This window comes from Narcine bancroftii, chromosome 3, assembly GCF_036971445.1.
Source record: "Narcine bancroftii isolate sNarBan1 chromosome 3, sNarBan1.hap1, whole genome shotgun sequence".
NCBI lineage: Eukaryota > Metazoa > Chordata > Chondrichthyes > Torpediniformes > Narcinidae > Narcine > Narcine bancroftii.
In genome coordinates, this window is record NC_091471.1 from 103,455,738 (window position 1) to 103,478,436 (window position 22,699).

At 36.6% G+C, this 22,699-nt stretch overlaps 1 protein-coding gene across 4 annotated transcripts in view; it reads right to left on the bottom strand.

The window, feature by feature from the left end:
- Positions 1-22,699, bottom strand: part of LOC138757426 (OCIA domain-containing protein 1-like) — a 56,973-nt gene that overhangs the window by 3,826 nt on the left and 30,448 nt on the right. For 3 of the 4 annotated variants that reach the window (XM_069924695.1, XM_069924693.1, XM_069924694.1), the window contains 5 exons: positions 8,449-8,502; positions 8,324-8,371; positions 7,834-7,963; positions 6,393-6,604; positions 2,037-2,192 (listed from right to left, as the gene is read on the bottom strand). In XM_069924695.1, coding sequence (XP_069780796.1) covers positions 2,037-2,192; positions 6,393-6,604; positions 7,834-7,963; positions 8,324-8,371; positions 8,449-8,502 — 600 coding nt within the window. The remainder of the gene's footprint in view (positions 1-2,036; positions 2,193-6,392; positions 6,605-7,833; positions 7,964-8,323; positions 8,372-8,448; positions 8,503-22,699) is intronic. The other variant, XM_069924696.1, reaches the window with a different exon arrangement.

Consider the following 22,699-nt stretch of genomic DNA (forward strand, 5'->3'; position numbering starts at 1 on the left):
AATTTCATTCTCTAAATCACTTACATATAGTGCAAAAGGTTGCTGACACAACACTGATCACCAGTCACTGGCAACCAGCTGGAAAAGGCCACCTTTATTCCCATTCTTTTTCTTCCACAAATCAGCGACTCTTCTATCCAGACTAGTATCTTTTTCATAACAACATGGGTTCCTGTCTAATTTCACAGCCTCATGTCAAAGGCCTTCTAAAAATCCAAGTAAACAAAATCCAGTGACTCTGTCCTGCTCATTATTTCTGAAAGAATTCCAACACTTTTGTCAGGCAAGATCTCCTCTGAAGGAAATTATGGTGACTTTAGTTTATTTTACCTTGTGCTTTAGGGATTGAGGAGAATGGGTGGGTGGGAGGGAAGGATCTTATTGAAACATTTTGAATATTGAAAAGCATAGCTATAATAGATATAGAAAGGTCATTTCCCATGGTGGGACAGTTTGGGATAAGAGGGCACAACATCAGGATTGAAGGTCATCTGCTTGGAACAGAGGTGCGGAGGAATTTCTTTAGCCAGAGGGTAGTGAATCTGTGGAATTTGTTGCCACAGGCAGTTGTGGAGGCCAAGTCATTGGGTGTGTTTAAGGCAGAAATTGCTAGGTTCTTGATTAGCCAAACTCAAATATTATGGGGAAAATGCCTGGCAGTGGGGCTGAGTGGGAAAATGGATCAACTCATGATAAAATGGCAGGGCAAGCTTGATGGGCTGAATAGCCTATTTCTGCTCCTATATCTCATGGTCTTTCAAGTACCCCAAAACCTCATCCTTAATAATTAAATATAGAATATTGCCAACCAATGAAGTTAGGCTAACAGGCCTAAAATTTCCTGTTTTTTGCCTCTCTCCCTTATTCAAACGTGGAGTGCCATTTGCAATTATCCAGTCCTCTGGAAACATTCCAGACTCCTTCAGCTATTCCTGAAAAATCATTAGTACTGCATTCACAATCTCTTCAGCTACCTCCTTAAACTCAGGAATATTGTCTGTCCAGTGCAGGTGACTTATCCGCTTTCAGCTTCCGAAGCACCTTCTCAGTAATGGTGACTACACTCACTTCTGCCCCCAACTTTCTAGAATTTCTGGCACGTCACTGGTGTTCTCCATAATGAAGATTAATGCAAATAACCATTCACTTCATCCACCATTTCTTTGTTTCCCATGACTTCTCCAGCATCATTTTCCAGCAGTCCAATATCCACTCTTGCTTCTTTTTTACTTCAATATATCGGGAAAAAAACTTTTGGTATCCTCTTATGTTATTGGCTAGCTTACTTTCATATTCAATTTTTTTCCTCCTCTTATTGTTTTCTTTTGCCTTCTATTGGTTTTTCAAAGTTACCCAATCCTCTGGGTTCCCACTAATTTTTGCAGTACATAATGTCCACTCCTTTGCCTTTATGCTGTCTTTGAGTTCCCTTGTCAGCAGAATGGCACAGGCAACCCTTGGCAATTTTCTATGGACTGAAATCTGAGTTATTGCTGGCTCACCCTCTCTTTAGAATGCTTCTTTATCAGTATGGAGAAAGTAACGCAAAACATTTCCTGCATATTTATTTAGTGAAGTAGCCTCTATTGTTTCCTTGGGTAGTGAATTTCACAGGTTCATTATTCTTTGGAAGAAGTAGTTCCTCTTCATTTGTATTAAATCTACTTCCCTGAATCTTGACTTCCAGTTTTACCTACCAGTGGAAACCAATGTACCAACTATAATTGCAACAATCGGGACACCAAGTCACATTGGAACCAGATACATTTGCAAGATATTGCATCATAACCAATATTTACCAAGATTTGTTATAACCAGTTGAAGAAAACTTGATCTTTACATGCATATCATTTTGATTTGGACGTTTCAACACTCCTGGACATATTACTCAATTACATTCATATTCTTGGAATTTTTAACCAAACCACTGGTTTACTCCCATCACAAGAACACTAGCCATTCATTTGAGAAGCAACATGTGAAGATGCAATAAACGGGCCTTTTCATTCTCCCTCAAAAAATCCATAATTGAGCACCTTTGTTGCTAAATATTCTCTGAGCTGCTGGTTTTTGCAGAACCTCTGCCTTTTGTGTAATGGTAACTTCATACTGCTCCCTATTTTTGTTTCTCAATTCATCGTATGTCATTGGCTTCCTTTGAGGTTTTGATTCTTCGCTCTTTGGATCAGGTGCTGTGGTAACAAAAAAAAAAGTCTCAGCGGCATTTCCCTCAAATAAAACAAGCTACAAGTTTGCTCACCTCACAAAATACAAACATATTTCCATTTATAATGCAATCTGTGGTGCTGAACCTACATCTGCAGCAAAAAAAAGAGTAAACTGGTCATGCTACCCAAGTCAGTTCTGCATGCTCAAGCCCAGGCACTGAAATCCACTCTGCTGTCATTATGAGCAGTCTTGCAATTTATGGAACTTCAGTCATTAAGAATATTATTAATACACTACCAAAAAATCTTGAGTAAGAGGATATGTTCAAAAACAGACAAGGACAATAATAGCACAATACGAAGAATGGATTGAAAGCAATAATTTTGCATATATTACATTCTATTCCAGAAATACTCCAAGCTTGACAGGTCAAACACATCTCTCTTCTTTGGCTTGGCTTCGCGGACGAAGATTTATGGAGGGGGTAAAAGTCCACGTCAGCTGCAGGCTCGTTTGTGACCGACAAGTCCGATGCGGGACAGGCAGACACGGTTGCAGCGGCTGCAGGGGAAAATTGGTTGGTTGGGGTTGGGTGTTGGGTTTTTCCTCCTTTGCCTTTTGTCAGTGAGGTGGGCTCTGCGGTCTTCTTCAAAGGAGGTTGCTGCCCGCCAAACTGTGAGGCGCCAAGATGCACGGTTTGAGGCGATATCAGCCCACTGGCGGTGGTCAATGTGGCAGGCACCAAGAGATTTTTTTAGGCAGTCCTTGTACCTCTTCTTTGGTGCACCTCTGTCACGGTGGCCAGTGGAGAGCTCGCCATATAACACGATCTTGGGAAGGCGATGGTCCTCCATTCTGGAGACGTGACCCACCCAGCGCAGCTGGATCTTCAGCAGCGTGGACTCGATGCTGTCGACCTCTGCCATCTCGAGTACTTCGACGTTAGGGATGAAAGCGCTGCAATGGATGTTGAGGATGGAGCGGAGTCAACGCTGGTGGAAGCGTTCTAGGAGCCGTAGGTGATGCCGGTAGAGGACCCATGATTCGGAGCCGAACAGGAGTGTGGGTATGACAACGGCTCTGTATACGCTTATCTTTGTGAGGTTTTTCAGTTGGTTGTTTTTCCAGACTCTTTTGTGAAGTCAAACACATCTATTAAATCATAAATGACTGTCTATAAATTTGATATGCTGTATATTCTCCAAATAAATAGAAAAATACATCAGACTGGGCTTATACATATGACATTAAGCAACAGTGGACAAGGAAATGCAGATGAATAACAAGACAGTGGGAAGGCACAAGAAGCATGAGTGAGAAAGGAAAACAGCAAGAACGGATATTCAGAGAGAAAAGGGAAATAACCAAAGTTCAGGAAATGCAATTTATCAAAATTAATATATTTAGTAGTATTGGTGAGCTTGTTCAAATTTTATCTCGTAGGAATGTTTGAAGGCTTCCTACATTTAGGAACGGATAGATTCTACTGGATGGAATTTGGTGGCAAAGCCAAGATTTGCGCTGTTCAAGAGATATTTTATTGAAAATGAAACCAGTAAAAGGAGTTTCAACAGTAATAGCCATAATATAAAATATGGAGTATCAATCAATGGTTTATTTTTTGTTTGTGTATTATTTAAATTTAGATATACAGCACGGAAACAGGACCTTCCGGTCCATGAACTTGAGCTGCCCAAATACCCTGATTAACCTAAACCCCACCCCCCCCCAGTGTTTTTGAAAGGTGGGAAGAAACCGAGCACTTGGAGAAAACCCATGCAGACATGGGGATAATGTGTTGAGGGCGAATTATATAAAGTTCAAAATTTGCAACATTGGCTTCAAGGTCAATTTTTACAACTGGTCTTGAAAGGGTAGGCAATACCATGATGGTAGAACTTAAACAATAACTAACTACAAAATTGATTATATTATTTGAAAGCCACAGGAATCCAAAATTTTAAGTATCAAATTAAAATGTGTAAGTTTAATACCTACAGGATATGAAATCACTAAAATGTTAACGCACATCTGTTCCATAATAGTTACCAGTGAAAATTGTTCCATTTAGAAAGGAAGCAGTTTCTGTTACATGCAGGGATATAAAGAGGGCAAGTTTGAAAAAGGTCATTAAGAGTAATCCAGAACTGAAGAATAGATTTTTATTGTACAATGTTAACCTTCTGCTTCATTAAGTCAAAATAAAACAGAATATACAAGTTCTGTAAATGGTTTCACAAATTAGAATGACCAAATCTTTCTATACAGTTTAGAGTTTTAGTTGCTCATTTAAGTAATTTACATGGTACTTGAAATGCTTTACCATTTCTAGCACCATTAAGTTCACCTCATTGCACAGTGTGATCTTATTTGTTCAAATAAATCATTATAGATGAATTTTAAAACGGGAATCCATATTGCATGTAAAATGAGCAACAGACTGTGGGCAACAGTCCTGTTATTCAGAGATCGCCTTCTTTGTTTTGATACAACAAGAAAGACACTCAAATATACAATAAATCTTTGCAAGATTCTTAGGAAAACAGATAGTTTGAGGAAAGAAAGTGTGCTGTCTCAGCCAGTCTTCAATTTCTAGATCTATGTTCTCTGGTGCTTTCACTCAAATCTGAAATTAATCATAATCAAATAATACACAAGTTTTATTGATCAAATGAATGTTAGAAATTTAACAGGCTAACTGAATTTATGCCAAATGGTGCAACAATGTCAAACTGAGGAAAGCTCCAGATTGAACTGATAAGCCAGGAACCTCATCATATATTTTTTTTTAAAAAAAGGGTAGATTCCTCAGGGGAATTAAAAGTAGGCCAAACCTTATACTTGCAACTGCATAAATGCAAGTAAATGCAACAAACTCAAACTTGCAAAAAACTGTTTGGCACTGCCAAGTTGGTCAAGCTCTAATGCTGGGTAGTGTAACGTGAATTTCAGTGGTTTTCCAGAAACTATACTGGGAAATTTGTCTGCACGAGGTTGGATCCAGGAAGAAGGAAGAGAGACCTCAATCATTTAAATGACTGATGTGGCTGCAAGGATATTTTAACTTAAAAACAATTTAAATTAGCAAGTTAAATATATTTATTTTCTTGTACTTGCCAGTGAAGCTTACTCATTTTCAACATTTTAAAAAAAGTTGTTTGTGAATGTCAGGAATATTCAAATACTGGCAACTTTTAACAATATGCATGCCTAAGGACATGACATCACTAGCTATCAAAGCAATTCTCGGAATGGGGCTTGCCCATTTACAATTGTAATTCCTGTAATTGGGGTGAAAAGCCAATCTGTAGAAGGTTTAAACTAATTTGTAGAGATTAATATTTTAAAATTGACTTTAATATGATTATGTAGTATTTCCTATCTATAAATCAAGATTTGTCACAAATGTTGATTTTTTATTGAAGTGCTATGGCAACAATGCTTCTGTAGCAATTGACAATGATATAATTGTCAATCCCAAAGTGACAGGTCATCTATGCAGGAACTTCATTGGAAATTTTGCAACTCTTTGGGAGACAAATGAAAACTACATCATGCAGAGATTTTAATTTCTCAGACACAATACGTTTTTAAAATAGTGAATATTTCTATAAATGCTTCTAATAGCATGAAATTATATTGATATATACTTCAAAAAGTATCAAAAGTATATTTAAAAATCTTGAAAAATATTATCTCCAACCATTAAAATAGCAAGTCATAAATCAATTCTCCATTCTAAAATTATGTATCAACAAATTGCAAAATATTTTTATGGGCCTGCCAAACTGCACTTGCATATTCACCTAATATCACATTTGAGCTTGACAAGAAGAGTTTTCATGAAAAAACAAGAACTAATTAAGTGTCTCATATCCAGGATAAATATGGATTTCTATATCCTTCAGTCAGTTATTTAACCGACAGATTTATTTGAAACATCCAGTTTGAGATTTCTATTGCAAACTTGTATTGTTCAAAGTTTGTGGAAAGCCACGTATGTTTTCAAGAAAGGTTAAAATCCATAAGGATGTCGCATAAATTACAGCTACACAAAGAATTTAAATCTAACAAAATTTAACCCATTAGTCAAACAAAATATTTAGCCACATGATAAAGATATTGAAAGTGCCAATAAAATTAAATAGATTACGCTTTAGAAACTATTAAAGGTACCCTTCAAAGAAATATGCTAATGAGAGCACAAAAAAACAACATTTCACCTGAAGCATCGACAATCCCTGTAGGAGCTGATTCACTTTGGGTAGAACTAAAAGGAACAGCCTCATAGTTTGGCTCTAGGGAACGATTACTATAGGTGTAATCATCAGAAAAAGTGAAAGGACTATTTATTTCAGGTTGAAACGTTGAAGTAGAAGAAAATGCTTGATGTTCTCCAGTCTTCTCTGAGAATTCAGACTTCGGATATGAAAGTCTGCAATGAAAAAATATTTACTTAGAAGCTTCAGCAGAAAAAAATCCAATGTATAATTTAAGACAAAATTTTCTAATAGAAATAACTTTACTCGACTTCTTTGTGTTAAGACAATAATGATGTTCATATTCTCTTTATAGAATAACATTTATCAGAAAACTATCATGACATTGGTTGATGTGCTTTATACTTAATGGTTACCAGTTTCAAGATCAGTACAAGATAACAGTGTCAAGCACGATTGCTTGACAAAGACGCTGATCCTTGTGATAGGGACAAAATCAAAAGATCTGCTAACCAGTCTCCCTATTATCACCAGTGAAGAGTCCCATTAGCTCACTAATAATACAAGTTTAAAATTAATATGCAGTCTTTTAAAATTAAGACTAGGCAAAAATATTCCTCCTGAAGTGTCTAATATGTCGCAATATGCATTGTTCACAAAAAAAATGGTTCAAGCAATCAAGGATTGTTATATTTAGTTTGTAAATAAGCAATTCTAATCTAGTTATTCTAGATTATTATTCTAGTTATAGAATAGTTATTAGGAACTGAGAAATTTGTTACTGGTGTCCATTTGAAGACACTTGCAGTTCTCAGAAACGCTAACCATTTAGATGCAATCACAAAAAAAAAGGCTCGCCAATGGCTATACTTCATGAGGAATTTGAGATGTGTTATGTTACCAAAGACTCTTGCAAATTTCTACAGGGGTACAATGGAGAACATTTTGACTGGTTGCATCTCTGTCTGGAATGGAGGTGCCAATGCACAGGACAAAGAAAAAAGACTACAGAGAGTTGTGAACTTGGCCAGCACCATCATGGGCATCAGTCTTCACTCCATCAAGGACATCTACAAGAGGCAGTGTCTTAAGAAATCAGCCTCTATCAAGGACCCTCACCACCCAGGCCATGCCCTCTTTAAACTGCTACCATCAGGAAGGAGGTATAGGAGCCTGAAGATGAACATCCAATGGTCCAAAACAGCTTCTTCCCCTCCACTATCAGATTTCTGAATGGACAACCTCACTTTCTCTTCTTTTGCACATTTATTTTTTTAAATGTAATTTATAGCAATATTTACACCTGTAATGCTGCCACAAGACAACTAATTTTGTGACACATTCATGACAATAAATTCTGATTCTGATAATTTTGAGATTTATTTCCTCAAAGAACACTAAATATAACTATTTATTTAAAATACACAAAATAATAGCAACTTACTGAGGTGAAAATCTTCTACGTCCTTGTCGCAGAGCATCTCCAAGTGGCGAATTCTCCAGTCTCATGAACTTCTCTTGGCATGTTCTCATGTACGAAATCTTTCCGACCAGGTAACCACAAATACCTGCAACTGATGGAATGCAATAAAAAAAAAACGTAAGGAATTCTAATCTTGGTTTTCTTCATAAATTCTTTATAAATCTTTGAATTAATTCTTGATTAATTCTAAGTTGATTAACTCTGGGCACACCAATTTATATACTGTCAACTGCTTAGAGGGGAGAGAGAAGTGATGGATTAGAGAAGTGCATGATTCAAAGTCTTCAGTTACAGAGAAAAACTGAAATTTCTTTCCCATCAACAATTTTTTTAAACCATTTTTGCATTCTGCATCATGAAAATAAAGTTTTCACAGATTAAAAAAATTCTTCCATAAATACCAGAAATTGGTTTCTCTTACGCTTAAAAAATGAATACAAGCTTCACTCACATGCAACTTTTGGTATCGATCCAAACCGAGTTGAAGAAGAAAGGATTCCTAAATAGAAAAATTTAAGTCAACCAATGAGGAACATAATAATTTTAATCAAAAAATATTTATTTCTTAAAGATTACCTTTAGAAATGAGAACTTGGGTTATGAGCATGCTCATTCCAGAAAAAGGTAGTGCTGAAAATAACAATAAAGCAACAAATTATTATTTGATTGAGAAAGGACTATGCAAAATTACTGCTAAAATTAAAAACTGCAATAAATGTAAAATACTTTTCCTGTAACAGTTTTGTTAATCATCATACTGAAACATTGCAATGCAGAATGCGAGGTGAAATACTGGTGAGCCAGATGTTGCAAAAATTTCTTCACCAGAAGATTAAAATTTAGTTTGGTTTTAAACTGTCTGCTTCAGTTCAAAGGGCATATATTGTGTTGTCAATTGGACAAAGTATTTTTCTAAATCATTTGAAAGCACTGGACTTCAGGAAGGAATATAACAGACAAATTGTTGGAAAATTCCAGTTGACGTACTTTATAGAATGCAACTCTTAGTTTATAATTGGAAAACAAACCTAGACACTGATTACAATCCAATATGAAAAGAAAAAAAAACTTGTGGAGTTCTATTGTAAAATGTGCAAATATTATACATTTCTATTGCAAGTGTGAAATTTGCTAAGCATTTAAAACACAAAGCAGTGTACACTAAATCATTAGATAATTATTTTGGAGAAATTGACCGATGGATAAAATTTGGCCATCAAAATAGAACTCTCTGGCATGGGTCTTTTACAATAGTGGGTGTATCAGTAATTAATTAGTTGGTACTCATCTGAACAACTGATAGTATCCTTAATTTGCTGGAATAATTTGTTCATGCTTTTGGAATGGACCACTTTACTTAGCCAAAAGGAAAGAATATTTTCACTGAATCCAAGGAAGTCTCTATCCTATGAAACAGAACACAATGATAGCTACTGGAATTGGACTTTGCAGGATCAATGGAGGTGAGCATTAATGAAGCAAAAAGAACTACAGATGTTAAAACATTGCTGGAAACACTGAACAAAGAAAAAAAAAATTCAAATTAATTACCCTTCTTTAGAACATGAAAAGTGAGAAAATAAGTAGTTTTAAGCTGCAAAGTCAAGGAGGGTGGAGAAGGAACATCTGTGATGGGTGGAAACCAAGATCATCCAGATATTGTAATTGATCTTGATGCCAACAGCTATAAAGTAAACAAAAGTGTATGCTAAAAACACCGAGGCCGAGTACAGCTGTTGATAAAATAAGGAACAGGTTTTTTCGAAGTTAAAGGTAGCATCAAACATCTGACTTCTAATTTTTTTCCAAAACTTCACTTGACATAATGGAAGAAAGCCACTGAAGTAGGCGGATTGCAATCTTTCCACTTGAGTAATATAGCTCTCTTTGCCATCAAAGGCTACTCTCCTTTGGGCTGAATCAGGTGCAAAGCCTGATTCCTATAATGTGATCCTCAAAATAGCTGCAAGTTTGGCTGTAAATCTAGGTTTAACACTTTAGCTAAAGTTTCAAAAACACCTTGCCAAAATCTATCTAACTTTGTACAGGACCAAAACATAAGTATCAAAGTGGCCTCTTTGGATTTACACCTATTACAAATAGGACTTATGTTAGGAAAAATACAGGCCAATCCGTCCTTAGACATATGTGCCTTATGAACTACCTTGAACTGAATCAAAGCTTGACAGACACAAATTGAAGAAGTATTGACAAGTCGAAAAATTCTTTCAAGGTTATGATTCCTTTATCTTTCCACAGGGCAAAATTTGATAACCATTTATTCAATATTTTCTGCAACTCAAACGAATACACAAAATGGAACCACTTCCAGTTTGTTTTTTTTTTAAATTCAAGTGCGTTGTGTTTACTCAGGAAGAATCTCTTTTCTACTGACCAGTTGTTTTTGTTTTTATTTGTGGGGTTTTTAAATAATTTTTTCATCAGAGTTAGAAGTTATTTTTGTTTTATACATTAACTTTTTATTTCCTTACTCAATGTAACTGTCAATATATGGAAATACTGAATTAATTTGAAAGTACAAGGCTGTTATATTTAAGGACAATGTATATTACTTTTTCACATTTCTGTATATATATTATTGTTTTTTTTCTTTTTTTGTGGAAAATTAATAAAAAATATAAAATACCAGAACAAAAGAGAATGTTGATAATATTCTGCAGATCTAGCGGCACGTCAGCTTAGGGCAAAAAAACCCAAACAAGTGATTTGGCCATTGCAAATTAGAGAAATTAAAGATAGTATTAAATCAGAAGAGATTTATAAAATTGCCTAAATTCATTGAAGATCTCAGGATTCAGAACTCAGAAAACAACGACGATGAGCGATAATCAGTCAGAAACAAAAACAGACCAAAAGCTTTTTGTAATGCGTGTCGAAAGAACCAAAGACTTGTTGATCCAAACCAAGGCTTTTATTAACTAAAAGACTGGAGGATATCACAAGTAGGTCGACCAGTCCAGAATGACCTGGTCTGGCTAGGAGCAATCCTTTAAGACCTGCCAGTAGGTGTGGCTACACTCTCAGCCAATCACAGTCATCCTATACTACCATCTGTACATATACACATAGGTGATAGAATCTGTACTATTATACTTTTGTAGGAAGATAAAAAGATAAATGAGGCAAATATGGGTCCCTCACTGACAAGTTTAAAGTGGGAAATAGGAAATGGCAGAATAAATAAATACACTATGTTTCCGATTATCTGAAACGCTTGGGACCGGATAATGCTTGGTTAAGCAGATTTTTCCAATAATTTCTCTAAAGCAGCCCAGTAGAATCAGGAGAATACTTGCATTGGCTGTCATTGATTCCTGATACCTTCCCACACAGTCGCAGATCCACAACACCTCTCTACTGCCGTTGCCAATCCTGCCTGGGAGCCCAAGATCTCACCTCACCTGTAACTGGTAGGAGTTTGCACAGGGATTGTCCTCCAGTAGAATTTCAGCAACCCTGCTGAAAGGGTATTTGACAGAAGGAGTGGCTTGGGCGAGCAAGGTGACTCCATGGCTCGGGTGGGCGAGCAGGGGGCCAGCGTAGCTCGGGCGGGAGGGGCTGAGAGCATGACTCGAGTGGGGAGAGCGCACGGCTTGGGCGGGCAAGCGGGAAGAACCCGTGGCTTGGGTGGACGAGGGGAAGAGCGCCTGGCTCAGGCAGGGAGAGAGCGCAGCATTCAATTCAAATTCTAAGAATGCCACAATGCAATATATCATGAAGTTGCAGTAACTCATGGCAAAAAATGTTAATTTATAAATAAATGATTAGTGCTATCCTTTCCTTCAATGTGTAACCTGTGGACAAATGTTTCTTTGTAAAATTGATTCCCTGTAGCCCCACTTGAGCACGGTGGGTAAATTATTTTCAACTATTTTTTCAAATTGTGACATCATGTCTTATCTGAAATTTATGTTTTGTTACTTATTCTGAATTTCAGTTGATCAGTTTTCGGTTAATCAGAAATGTACTGTGAATAATCTGCCAGACAGGTTAGAAAATTAAGGGTTTAGTGAGAAAGAGGAACTAAAAAAATTAATCAAAAAGACCAGACGTAAGAAGTTTGTGAATTTGAAAGTTGATAAATTCCAAGGATCTAACTGTTCCTACCTCATAGTTTAAACAGATGTTCTTTTAGAACCACACTGGGCCAGTGTTTTTTGTATTGTATAATTTGGATTAGAAATAGGACTTTAAATGAGTTAAATATGATTCAAGTAGCAAACATTTTAATAAATCAAAAATATATCTAACATAAATGAGAAAGCAATGGCAGAGTGTAGAGAAAGGTGAATGAAAATTAAAACGAGAGCAAAAATTAGAAAGCAAAAGTATTCAGCAGAAACTAAATCCAACTAAGTTACAATTGTAAAGTTTCAAACTTTAATCTCTATCAGTATGTACGCAGGCTATGCAACAATATAAATGAATTGACAGTACATCTAGAAATAAATGAACTAGTTTTAACTACTTCAACATAGATATGGCTGCATGGTGACCAGCACCAGGAGTTCAATTTTCCAGGGTTTCAATGCTCTAAATTAATAGAAAAAAGGATACAAGGTGAGGTGTCGTTAGTTAATGAAGATCTCAATGCAGTGGCAAACAGTGATACGGATGCTGAGAATCATGATGTTCAAATGGTTTTGGGAAGGGGGATGGGAAAGAGGAGAGGAACACATTTTTTTTGTAACTTTTTATTTATTGCACTATGAACCATATCAACCAAAATATGTACAAATGTTTCTCATTAAATATACACAGTGACATTTTCCCTCTTTTCTCCCCACTTCGCTCCTTCTAAACCAATAAATATTAAACATATAAAATACAATAAAACAACATCTTCACACAAAAGCAAAACAAAAAATATCTTCTTATCACTTTAGGAGATGGAGGTCTGAGGCCGGCATTTTCTGTTATATTTCATGTATGGTTCCCAAATTTGTTCAAACAATGTCATTTTCAACCGCGCATGAAAAAAAACACACCGACGGGAGGGGGGACCAGCTGGGGAGTCGATCTCCACAGCCGGCAACGACAGCTGCAGAACACCTGCAGCAAGAAGAGACCACAGAAGACAATAGAAACAAGAAAGAAGAGAAGGAAAGGGCACCAAAGAAACAACAGATGGCCAACCCAGAGGAAGAAGAAGAGGAAGAGGAAGAGTACAGTGAAATAGAAGAAGAAAAGAAAGGCAAGATAAAGGATATACTTTCTCTTATTAAAGGATACATGGAGTCATTTAAAGAATGGCAAACACAGGAATTTAATGATTTAAGAAAAAGAATAAACACAGAAGAGAAAATGAATAAAATAGAGATGACCTTAACAGAAATGGGAAAGAAAATGGACAAGATGGAAGAGCGGGCAGTAGCAGCAGAAATGGAGGTAGAAGACTTAAAAAAGAAATTGGAGGAATCTAATAAAAAAACTAAAGAGACACAAGAACTACTAGCTCAAAAAATAGATACAATGGAAAATTATAACAGAAGAAATAACATAAAGATAGTGGGCCTTAAGGAAGATGAAGAAGGCAAGAATATGAGGGAGTTTATAAAAGAGTGGATCCCTAAGACCCTAGGATGTCCAGAACTACAGCAAGAAATGGAAATAGAAAGGGCACATAGAGTATTGGCCTCTAAACCACAACCACAACAAAAACCAAGATCTATTGTAGTAAAATTCCTAAGATATACTACAAGAGAAAAGGTACTGGAGAAGACAATGGAAAAAGTAAGAGAGGGCAACAAACCACTGGAGTATAAAGGGCAAAAAATCTTCATTTATCCAGATATAAGTTTTGAACTCCTAAAGAAGAGAAAAGAGTTCAATACAGCAAAGGCGATTTTATGGAAGAAAGGGTATAAATTTATACTAAAGCATCCAGCAGTATTGAAAATATTTATTCCAGGACAACAAAACAGACTATTCTCGGATCCAGAAGAAGCACAAAAATTTGCAGAACAATTACAAAAATAGACTGAGGGAGGAAGACGGGTAATGAGAGTTAAAATGATCACGATTGATATGTATGTGGGTAAAGACAAAAATAGACTGAGGGATGAAGACGGGTAATGAGAGTAAAAATTATCACGATTGATATGTATGCGGGTAAAGAGGTATAAGAGTGAATAGAGACAATGTGCATACGTGAAAGTATCTGTACTTAGAGGAAAATATAGATAGTATAGACAAGAATTAATAAGGGAAGGTAATGGAATAGAGAGAATAAGGAGGGAATTAAAAGAGTGACCTTTGTGACATATGAAAAGTGAAATCTTTTCTGGGGGGGGTGGGGTGGGGGGAAATAGCGGTCACTGCAAAATCAGTTGACGCTTGCGAGTAGATTCGCAAATCCAAATGGAGAGGGGAGATGTGGTTGTCCGACAAGGGATAAAGGACAACTCAGGAGGGGAAGGGGAGATTGGGGATAAATAAGATAGAAATAGGAGAATAAGGAAAATGTTGGATGTTGTAGGAATGTTGTCTTATAAAGAGTTGAAAATAAGAAAACAGAAATGGAAAAGGAGGAAAGGTAATGATGGAAAAACGGAAAGAGAAGATAAACAAAATATAAAAGGGCTACGCTGAACTATATGACTTTAAATATTAATGGAATACATAACCAAATTAAAAGGAAGAAACTACTAAATTTAAACAATGTCATTTTGTCTTTTAAATTATACGTCTTATTCATTTCTATGTACCACTGTTGTATTTTCAGGCTCTCTTCCATTTTCCAAGTTGACATTATACATTTTTTTGCTACCTCTAAGGCTATCATAATGAATCATTTTGGGCTCTATCCAATTTGAAACCTAGTTCTTTACTTCTTATATTATTTAAAATAAAAATTTCTGGATTTTTTGGTATGTTTTTTTGTGATTTTGTTTAATATCCGATTTAGCTCTTCCCAGAAAGTATTCACTTTTGTGCATGCCCAAAATTGCATGTATTGTTGTTACAATTTCTTGTTTACAGTGAAAGCATCTATCCAATATTGTTGGGCCCCACTCTTAATTTCTGAATAACCAATTATATTGCATCATACGTAGCCTTGTATTTATTGCGTTTTTCATAGTTCCATAACATAACTTTTCCCATGTTTCGTTCTTTATCTTCATGTTTAAATCCTTTTCCCAGCTTTGTTTAGGTTTGTACCTTATTTCATCATTTTCCTTGCATTGCAGGTTAACGTACGTTTGTTATAAATCTTTTAATTATTATTGTGTCTGTAATTACATATTCAAAGCTGCTTCCTTCTGGTAGTCTCAATCTACTTCCATATTTGTCCTTCAACTGTTGAAATGTTAAGAAATTATTTCACAAAAATACAATTTTCTATTCTCTTGATTCCTTTTCTCTCCCATTCTCTAAAAAATAAGTTGTCAATTGTAAAAGGGATTAGTAGATTTTGTATCAATAGCATTTTTGATATTTGGTAATTTATCTTTTTTCTTTCTATATCTATCTTCTATATTTTAACTAAATGATGCAGTACTGGTGAATTGTTATATTGCACTAGCTTTTCATTCCATTTATACAGTATATGCTCCGGTACCTTTTCTTCTATTTATCTAGTTCTAACCTAGTCCAATCCGGTTTTTCTCCCGTCTGGAACCTTAATTGCGCAGCTCTGTAATAGTTTTTGAAGTTTGGTAACTGTAATCCACCTTGATTATAACTCTCTGTTAATTTGTTTAGCGCTACCCTTGATTTTTTCCCCTTTCCATAAGAACTTCCTTGTTATTCTCCTTAGTCCTACAAAGAATTTCTCTGTTAAGGGAATTGGTAACATTTGAAATAAGTATTGTATCCGTGGGAATACGTTCATCTTAATGCAATTCACCCTCCCTATCAACGTTAGCGGTAATTCTTTCCAGTTTTCCAAGTCTTCCTGTATTTTCCTTATTAATGGTTGATAATTTAGTGTGGAAAAAGTGGTTCAGGTTATTGTCTATCCTGATACCAAGGTATCGTATCGCTTGTGATTGTCATTTAAATTGAGATTTTTTTTGAGTTCTATATGGTTCGCATTACTCATTGGCATCACTTCACTTTTACTTGTGTTGACCTTATACCCAGATATTTCTCCATACTCCTTCAACTTCTTCCACAACTCTTTTATTGATATCTCTGGTTCTGTTAGGTATACTTTGATGTCGTCTGCAAATAGACTGATTTTATACTCATTCTCCTTTATTTTTATCCCTTTTATTTTATTTTCCTTTCTTATCAGCTCTGCCAATGGTTCTGTTGCCAAGGCGAACAATGGACATCCCTGCCTAGTTGATCTGCTTAGTTTGAACTGGCTTGATACATATCCATTTACCACTACTTTTGCCAGCGGTCCGTTATATAATGCCCTAGTCCAATTAATGTATTTTTCTGGCAGATTAAATTTCTGTAACACTCTAAATAAGTAGTTCCACTCTACCCTGTTAAGGCCTTTTCTGCATCTAACGCAACCTCCACTGTTGGTCTTTTATTCCCTTGAGCTGCATTAATTAAATTAATAAATTTACAAACATTGTCTGCTGTTCGTGTTTTCTTAAATCCAGTTTAGTCTTATTTTTGGTATACAGTCGGCCAATCTATTCGCTAATAATTTTGCTATGATCTTATAATCTGCGTTTAGTAAGGATATTGGTCTGTATGATGCTGGTGTTAATGGATCCTTCTCTGTCTTTGGTATTACTGTGATTATTGCTGTCTTACATAATTCTGGTAAGTTTTGTGTGTCTTCCACCTGATTCATTACTTCCAGGAGGGGTGGGATTAATAACTCTTCAAATGTTTTATAAAATTCTATTGGAAATCCATCCTCCCCTGGTGTTTTATTGTTTGGTACCTTTCTTAATATGTCCTGTACTTCCTCTATTTCAAACGGTTTTATCAGTTTATTTCGATCCTCTCCTTGTAGTTGCGGCAATTTGATTTTAGCTAAGAACTCATCTATTTTATCATTTTTTCCTTCGTTCTCAGTTTGGTATAGATGCTTATAAAATTCTTTAAAGTTTTCATTGATCTCTATTGGGTTGTATGTGATTTGTTTATCCTTTTTCCTTGTCGCTAATACGGTTCTTTTAGCTTGCTCTGTTTTAATTGCCAGGCCAATATGTGTTTTTTCTCCAAATTCATAATACTTTTGCTTTGTTTTCATTATGTTCTTCTCCACCTTGTATGTTTGTAATATTTCATTCTTTTTTTTTGTCCACCAATTCTCTCTTTTTCTTTATATCCTCCCTTTTCACTAATTCCTTTTCTATAATTGCTATCTTTCTTTCCAACCGTTCTACTTCCTGGTTGTATTCCTTTTTCATCTTAATTACATAGCTTATTGTCTGTCCTCTGATAAAGGCTTTCATTGCATCCCATAGTATAAATTTTTCTTTTACAGATTCAGTGTTTATCTCAAAGTAAATTTTAATTTGATGTTCAATAAACTCTAAATTCCTGTATTTTACGTAGCATGGGGTTTAACCTCCATCTATTTGTTCTTGGTGGAATGTCCTCCAGTTCTATTGCTAATAGCAGGGGTGAATGATCTGAAAGTAGTATAGTTTTATACTCAGTTTTCCTGACTCTCCCTTGAATTTGGGGTGACAGCAAAATCGTATCAATCCTTGAGTATGTCTTGTGCCTACTCGAGTAGTACGAATATTCCTTCTCTTTTGGATGTTGCCTCCTCCATATATCCATTACTTTCATTTCTTGCATTGATTTAACCATAAATTTGGCTACTTGATTCTTTTTGTTTGTTATCTTTCCAGTTTTATCCAACACTGGATCCAAATTAAGGTTAAAATCCCCTCCTATCAGAATGTTTCCCTGTGTATCTTCAATCTTCAAAAAAATATCTTGCATAAACTCTTGATCTTTATCATTAGGCGCATATATATTGAGCAAACTCCAAAATTCTGAGTATATCTGACTCTTTATCATTACATACCTTCCCACTGGGTCTGCTATTTCCTCCTTTATCTTGATTGGTACATTTTTGTTAACTAGTATGACTACACCTCTAGCTTTTGAATTATATGATGCTGCCGCTACATGTCCTACCCAGTCTCTCTTCAATTTGTTATGTTCCGCCTCGGTTAGATGTGTTTCCTGTACAAATGCTATATCTATTTTTTCCTTTTAAAATAATGTTAGTAGCCTCTTCCTTTCAATTTGGTTATGTATTCCATTAATGTTTATGATCATATAATTCAACGTGGCCATCTTAGATCTTTGCTTTCACTTCTTTTCCACCTCCTCAGCACCCCCACCCCTTTTTTCCATTATTGTTTTTTAAGTTTTCCTTTTTTATCTCAATATATGACAACACACTTAAAACATAAAATACCCCAACAATCCCCACAACCAATAACACTTTAACCCCAAAATGACATTAAACCCCCACCCCCTCTTTAGGTTGCCCCTTGTCCCTTGCTGGGCAACCACAACTCCCCTTCCATTTGGTTTGTGATAATACTCACAAGCGTCAACTGATTTTGCAGTGATGGTTCCCCCCCCTCCCCAGCACCCCCCCAGAGAAACACTATTTATTTTCTGTACATATAACAAAGCTCTCTTTTCTCCCCCTTCTTTCCTTCCTTTCCCTTCTCTTTTTCATCTTTAAACCTCTGTATAAACATTGTCTCTCTTTTATATATTTTTATACATTTTCTTGCCAGTCTTCTTTCTTGTTACTCCTCATCTCGTCTCCTGTCCTGCAAATGTTTTGCAAATTCTTGGGCTTTCTTTGGATCCAAGAAGTCTATTCTGTTCCCCAGGGTTAAATACTTTGAGTACTATTGGATGTCTCAGCACAAAGTTATAGCCTTTCTTCCATAAAATCATTTTTGCCCTATTGTACTCCTTCCTCTTCTTTAAACGTTCAAAACGTATGTCCGGGTAAAAATTAATTTTTTTGTCCTTTATATTCCAAAGGCTGCTTGTTTTCTCTTACTTTATTCCTTGCCCGCTCCAGTATGTTCTCTCTTATTGTATATCTTAGAAGTTTTATTAAAATGGATCTCGACCTTTGGTGTGGTTGCGGCTTCAGTACTAGTGCTCTGTGTGGCCTTTCTATTTATATTTCTTCTTGTAGGTCCATCACTCCCAACACCATCTTTTTCTAAATTCCTTCATGTCTGTCCCTTCTATTTTTATGTTTCTTTCGCCTACTGTAGTTTTCCAACATGACAATTTTCTGGGATAACAAATCTTTAAAAGAAACAAAGAAATCCTTAATTTCTTTGTCTCTTTCTTCCAATTTTCCCCTAATTCATTTATTTCCATTTCTACAGCAGTTTCTCATTCTTCCACATTTTCTACTCTTTTCCCTATTTCTGTCATGACCAACTCTAAATTTTGCATTTTGTCTTCTGCTTTTTTAATTTTTCTTTTAATTACATTAAATTCAAGTGTTAGCATTTCTTTTAATGACCTCATTTGGTCTTCAAAAAAAGCTTTATCTATAGTCTGTCCATTTGCTTTACCTTCTTGGTCTTCTTCCTTCTTTTTTTCTGTGCTTGTGTCTTCTCTTCTCTGTGTCTCTTCAGCTCTTTCTGATGACCCACTTCTGTTTCTTTGTCAGGCCTCCAGTTGCTGGGCCTCCTGCCGCAGGTCGACCCACTGCTGGGCCCCCTGCCGCAGGTCGTCCTGTTGCTGGACACACCGCTGCCGATCGCCCTCTACTAACTCCTCGTTTCGTTGCTCACCGCTCTCCTGCTGTTCCTGACTCTGCGCATCCCCCAGTTGAGCAACCCGCCCCTTTGCTGGGCGCCCTGCTGCTGTTCGTCCCTCAGCTGGATGTCCTGTTGCTGTCCATTCCTCAGCTGGCCCCCCCTCCCACTGACATCTTTTTCTTTTGTTTGTGCACTGCGCATATGAGAGGAGTCGCGCATGCGCAGTTGCGCACCTTTGTTTGGCTCCGTGAGCCACTCCGTCTGCCGGTCGGGAGGTCATCGCTCCTCCGGGCACCTTTCAGCTTCGAGGGTTGGTCGATCCTCTTCATGGTGGCTCCCTGCTCCAGTGTGCAGGTAAGGCCATCTTTTTTTTTAATCCTGGGGATTTTCTTTCTTCTCTTTTCTCTGTTATTCTTGCTTTCTCTTTTTTCGGTGCTATCTCCTGGCTTTTCCTTGTAACTTTATTCTTCTTTTTCCTCTGTTTTGTGTTTATTAGGCTCTATTTTTTTTTTTTTTCGGACTTTTTTTCCTTCTCTCTGGAGAGGGCTGGTTCTACTCGACCGGCCACTACTCCATCACGTGACTCCTCTGAGAGTGGCCTTTAGGCACCTACTGTTGCTTCATCATAGGACAAAACACCTGTTAGATATTAACGAGCAAAAAAAAATGATTGCAATTACAATAGGTGATTTTAATCTGCACACTAATTAGAGTAATTAACCTGCCATAAGTCGCCTGGAAGAGGAATTTATAGATTGCATTAGGAACAGTTTCCTTGAGGAATGCATTTCAGAACCCACTCAGGAATAGGTAATTTTAGATTTAGTCATGTATAAAGTAGGATTAATAAGAAATCTTGCAATTACTAATACTTCAGGAACTACAGATTCAATTCAAGGATGTAAACTTCACAATGAAAACCAGTACCCTCATCTTAAGGGCAATTACAAAGGGACAATAGAAAAGTTGTCTAAAGTGGAACAGGAAGAAGGCCAAAGGAACAGTCTGTCGAAGAGCAAATATTTAAGCAGCTATTCTGATGAATACTCATCAGAAGTTGGAAAGAAATGGCAGATGTTTCTAAGAAATAATTTGCAATAGTCTTCAGTGAAGGAACTTTCCAAAGTTAACAGATAGACCAATTTTAATCAGGAAGACAAATCCTATCATACAGGCCAGGTAATGGAATAATTAATGAATTAAAAAAAATAGATAATCACCAGGACCTGATGACCTGCCCCAAAGGATATTAAAGGAAATAGCTGCAGTGATAATATAACCATTGGATAAAATGTTTCCAAAATTCATCAAGTTCCAGGAGAGGTACCAACAGATTGGAAAACTGCAAATGTCATGCTTTTACTTAAGAAGGGAGAGCTGGCTCTTCCTTCACATTTGTAATCGACTTTGTTTAAGTTGAAGGCACTGGTTTTCACTGAGGTTTTCATTAAACCTAAAGTTCCTTGAGGATTTTAGGGCATTCTGGCACACAACACTCCACTGAGAATATTTTATTGTCATATACATCATACAATGTACATATACACTGAAATTCCTATTTGCTGAAGTGGAACAGGTAATTAGTTCAAAAAATATCAACTAAATTAGTGCAGTATACATATTTAAATTAAAAAGAAACAATAAATACAAGTTAAACACATAATAAATATTCAATTTTCCTGGTGCACAAAAATATGACTTTGTATAGTGCAGATCGCCCATATTTCGTGTACTGAGGGGAAGATTGAAAGTTTGAAAGTTTGAAAGCTGTTGGAGAAAATGATCTTGATCCAAGAGATGCAGATCTTCAGGCTTCTCTACCTTCATCCAAAAAGAGGCAGTGAGAAGAGATTGTGACCGGGGGGTTATTTATGTGGATGACACAGCACCCATCTTCAATGGGTGAAAGATTAGAATCTGTGATGGACTGGCCAGGTTTGTCACCTTCAGTGGCCTTCTGCATTCCTGAGAATTTAAATTCCCCAACCAGGCTGCGATACAACCAGCCAGTATACATTCCACAGTGCACCTGAGAAGTTGACATTGCAAATCTCTTCGGAAAGTTAAGGTGTGCCTTCTTCATAGTTACCTCTATGTGCTGGCTTCAAAAAAGATCTTATGAAATCTGGACACCCAGCAACTTAAAGGTTCTGACTCTCTCCACCTCTATCCCATTAACCTGTCCTTTCTACAATTAACAATAAGCTCCTTGGTCTTGATGACATTGACAGCAAATTTATTGTTCTACAGCACAACCCAACCAGATTCTCAATTTCCCTCCTGTATTCAGACTCACTCATTTCCAGTTATTCAGCCAACAATGGTGGTGCTGTCAGCATATTTGTCTGTCGAGTTGGAGCTGAACTTGACTTTGCATTCATGAGTGTACAGGGAATGTGTAGGGGACTAATGATGCAGACTTAGTTAGCCCTGTATTAATGGTCAGCATGGAGCAGGTGATGTTGCAGATTCACACTGATTAGGGTTTGGTGATGAGGATCCAGTTGTGGAGTGATGGATAGAGTCCCAGACCTTTAGGAAACAGCTTGGTCATGTTTTGCTGGTATGATGGTGTTGAATGCCAAGTTGTGGTCCGTGAATAACAGTCTAATATTGATGATCCTGTGGTCTAGTTAATCTAACATAGAATGGAGTACCAGCAACATGGCATCTGTTGTGACAATAGGTGAACTGAAGTGGGACCAGGCCCTTCCTGATTTAGTTGATTCACTCCATAACCAACTTTTCAAAGCATTTCATTTTAGTGGATGTCAGTGCTATTGGCTGATTGTTGGTGAGGCACATCACCTTGGTCTCCTTTTACACCAGAACAATGGATGTTTTTTTGAAGCAGGTTGTAGTGAGAGGTTGAAAATGTCCTTACAATTTCAACCAATTGGTCCGCACAAGTTTTAAGGTCACTGTCAGGACAACTGTCAGGAGAAACTCTTTACTCAGGCAGTGAGGAATGAACCTTTGGAATTCTCCATTACAGTCATATGTAGAACTTCAGTTGTTACATTTATTAAAAACCCAAATTAATTGCTTTCTGGGCAAGGAATTAAAAAAAAGTGCAAGAAAATGGCAGAGACAGATCAGTCATGATTGCAATGATGACCTGCTCCTGC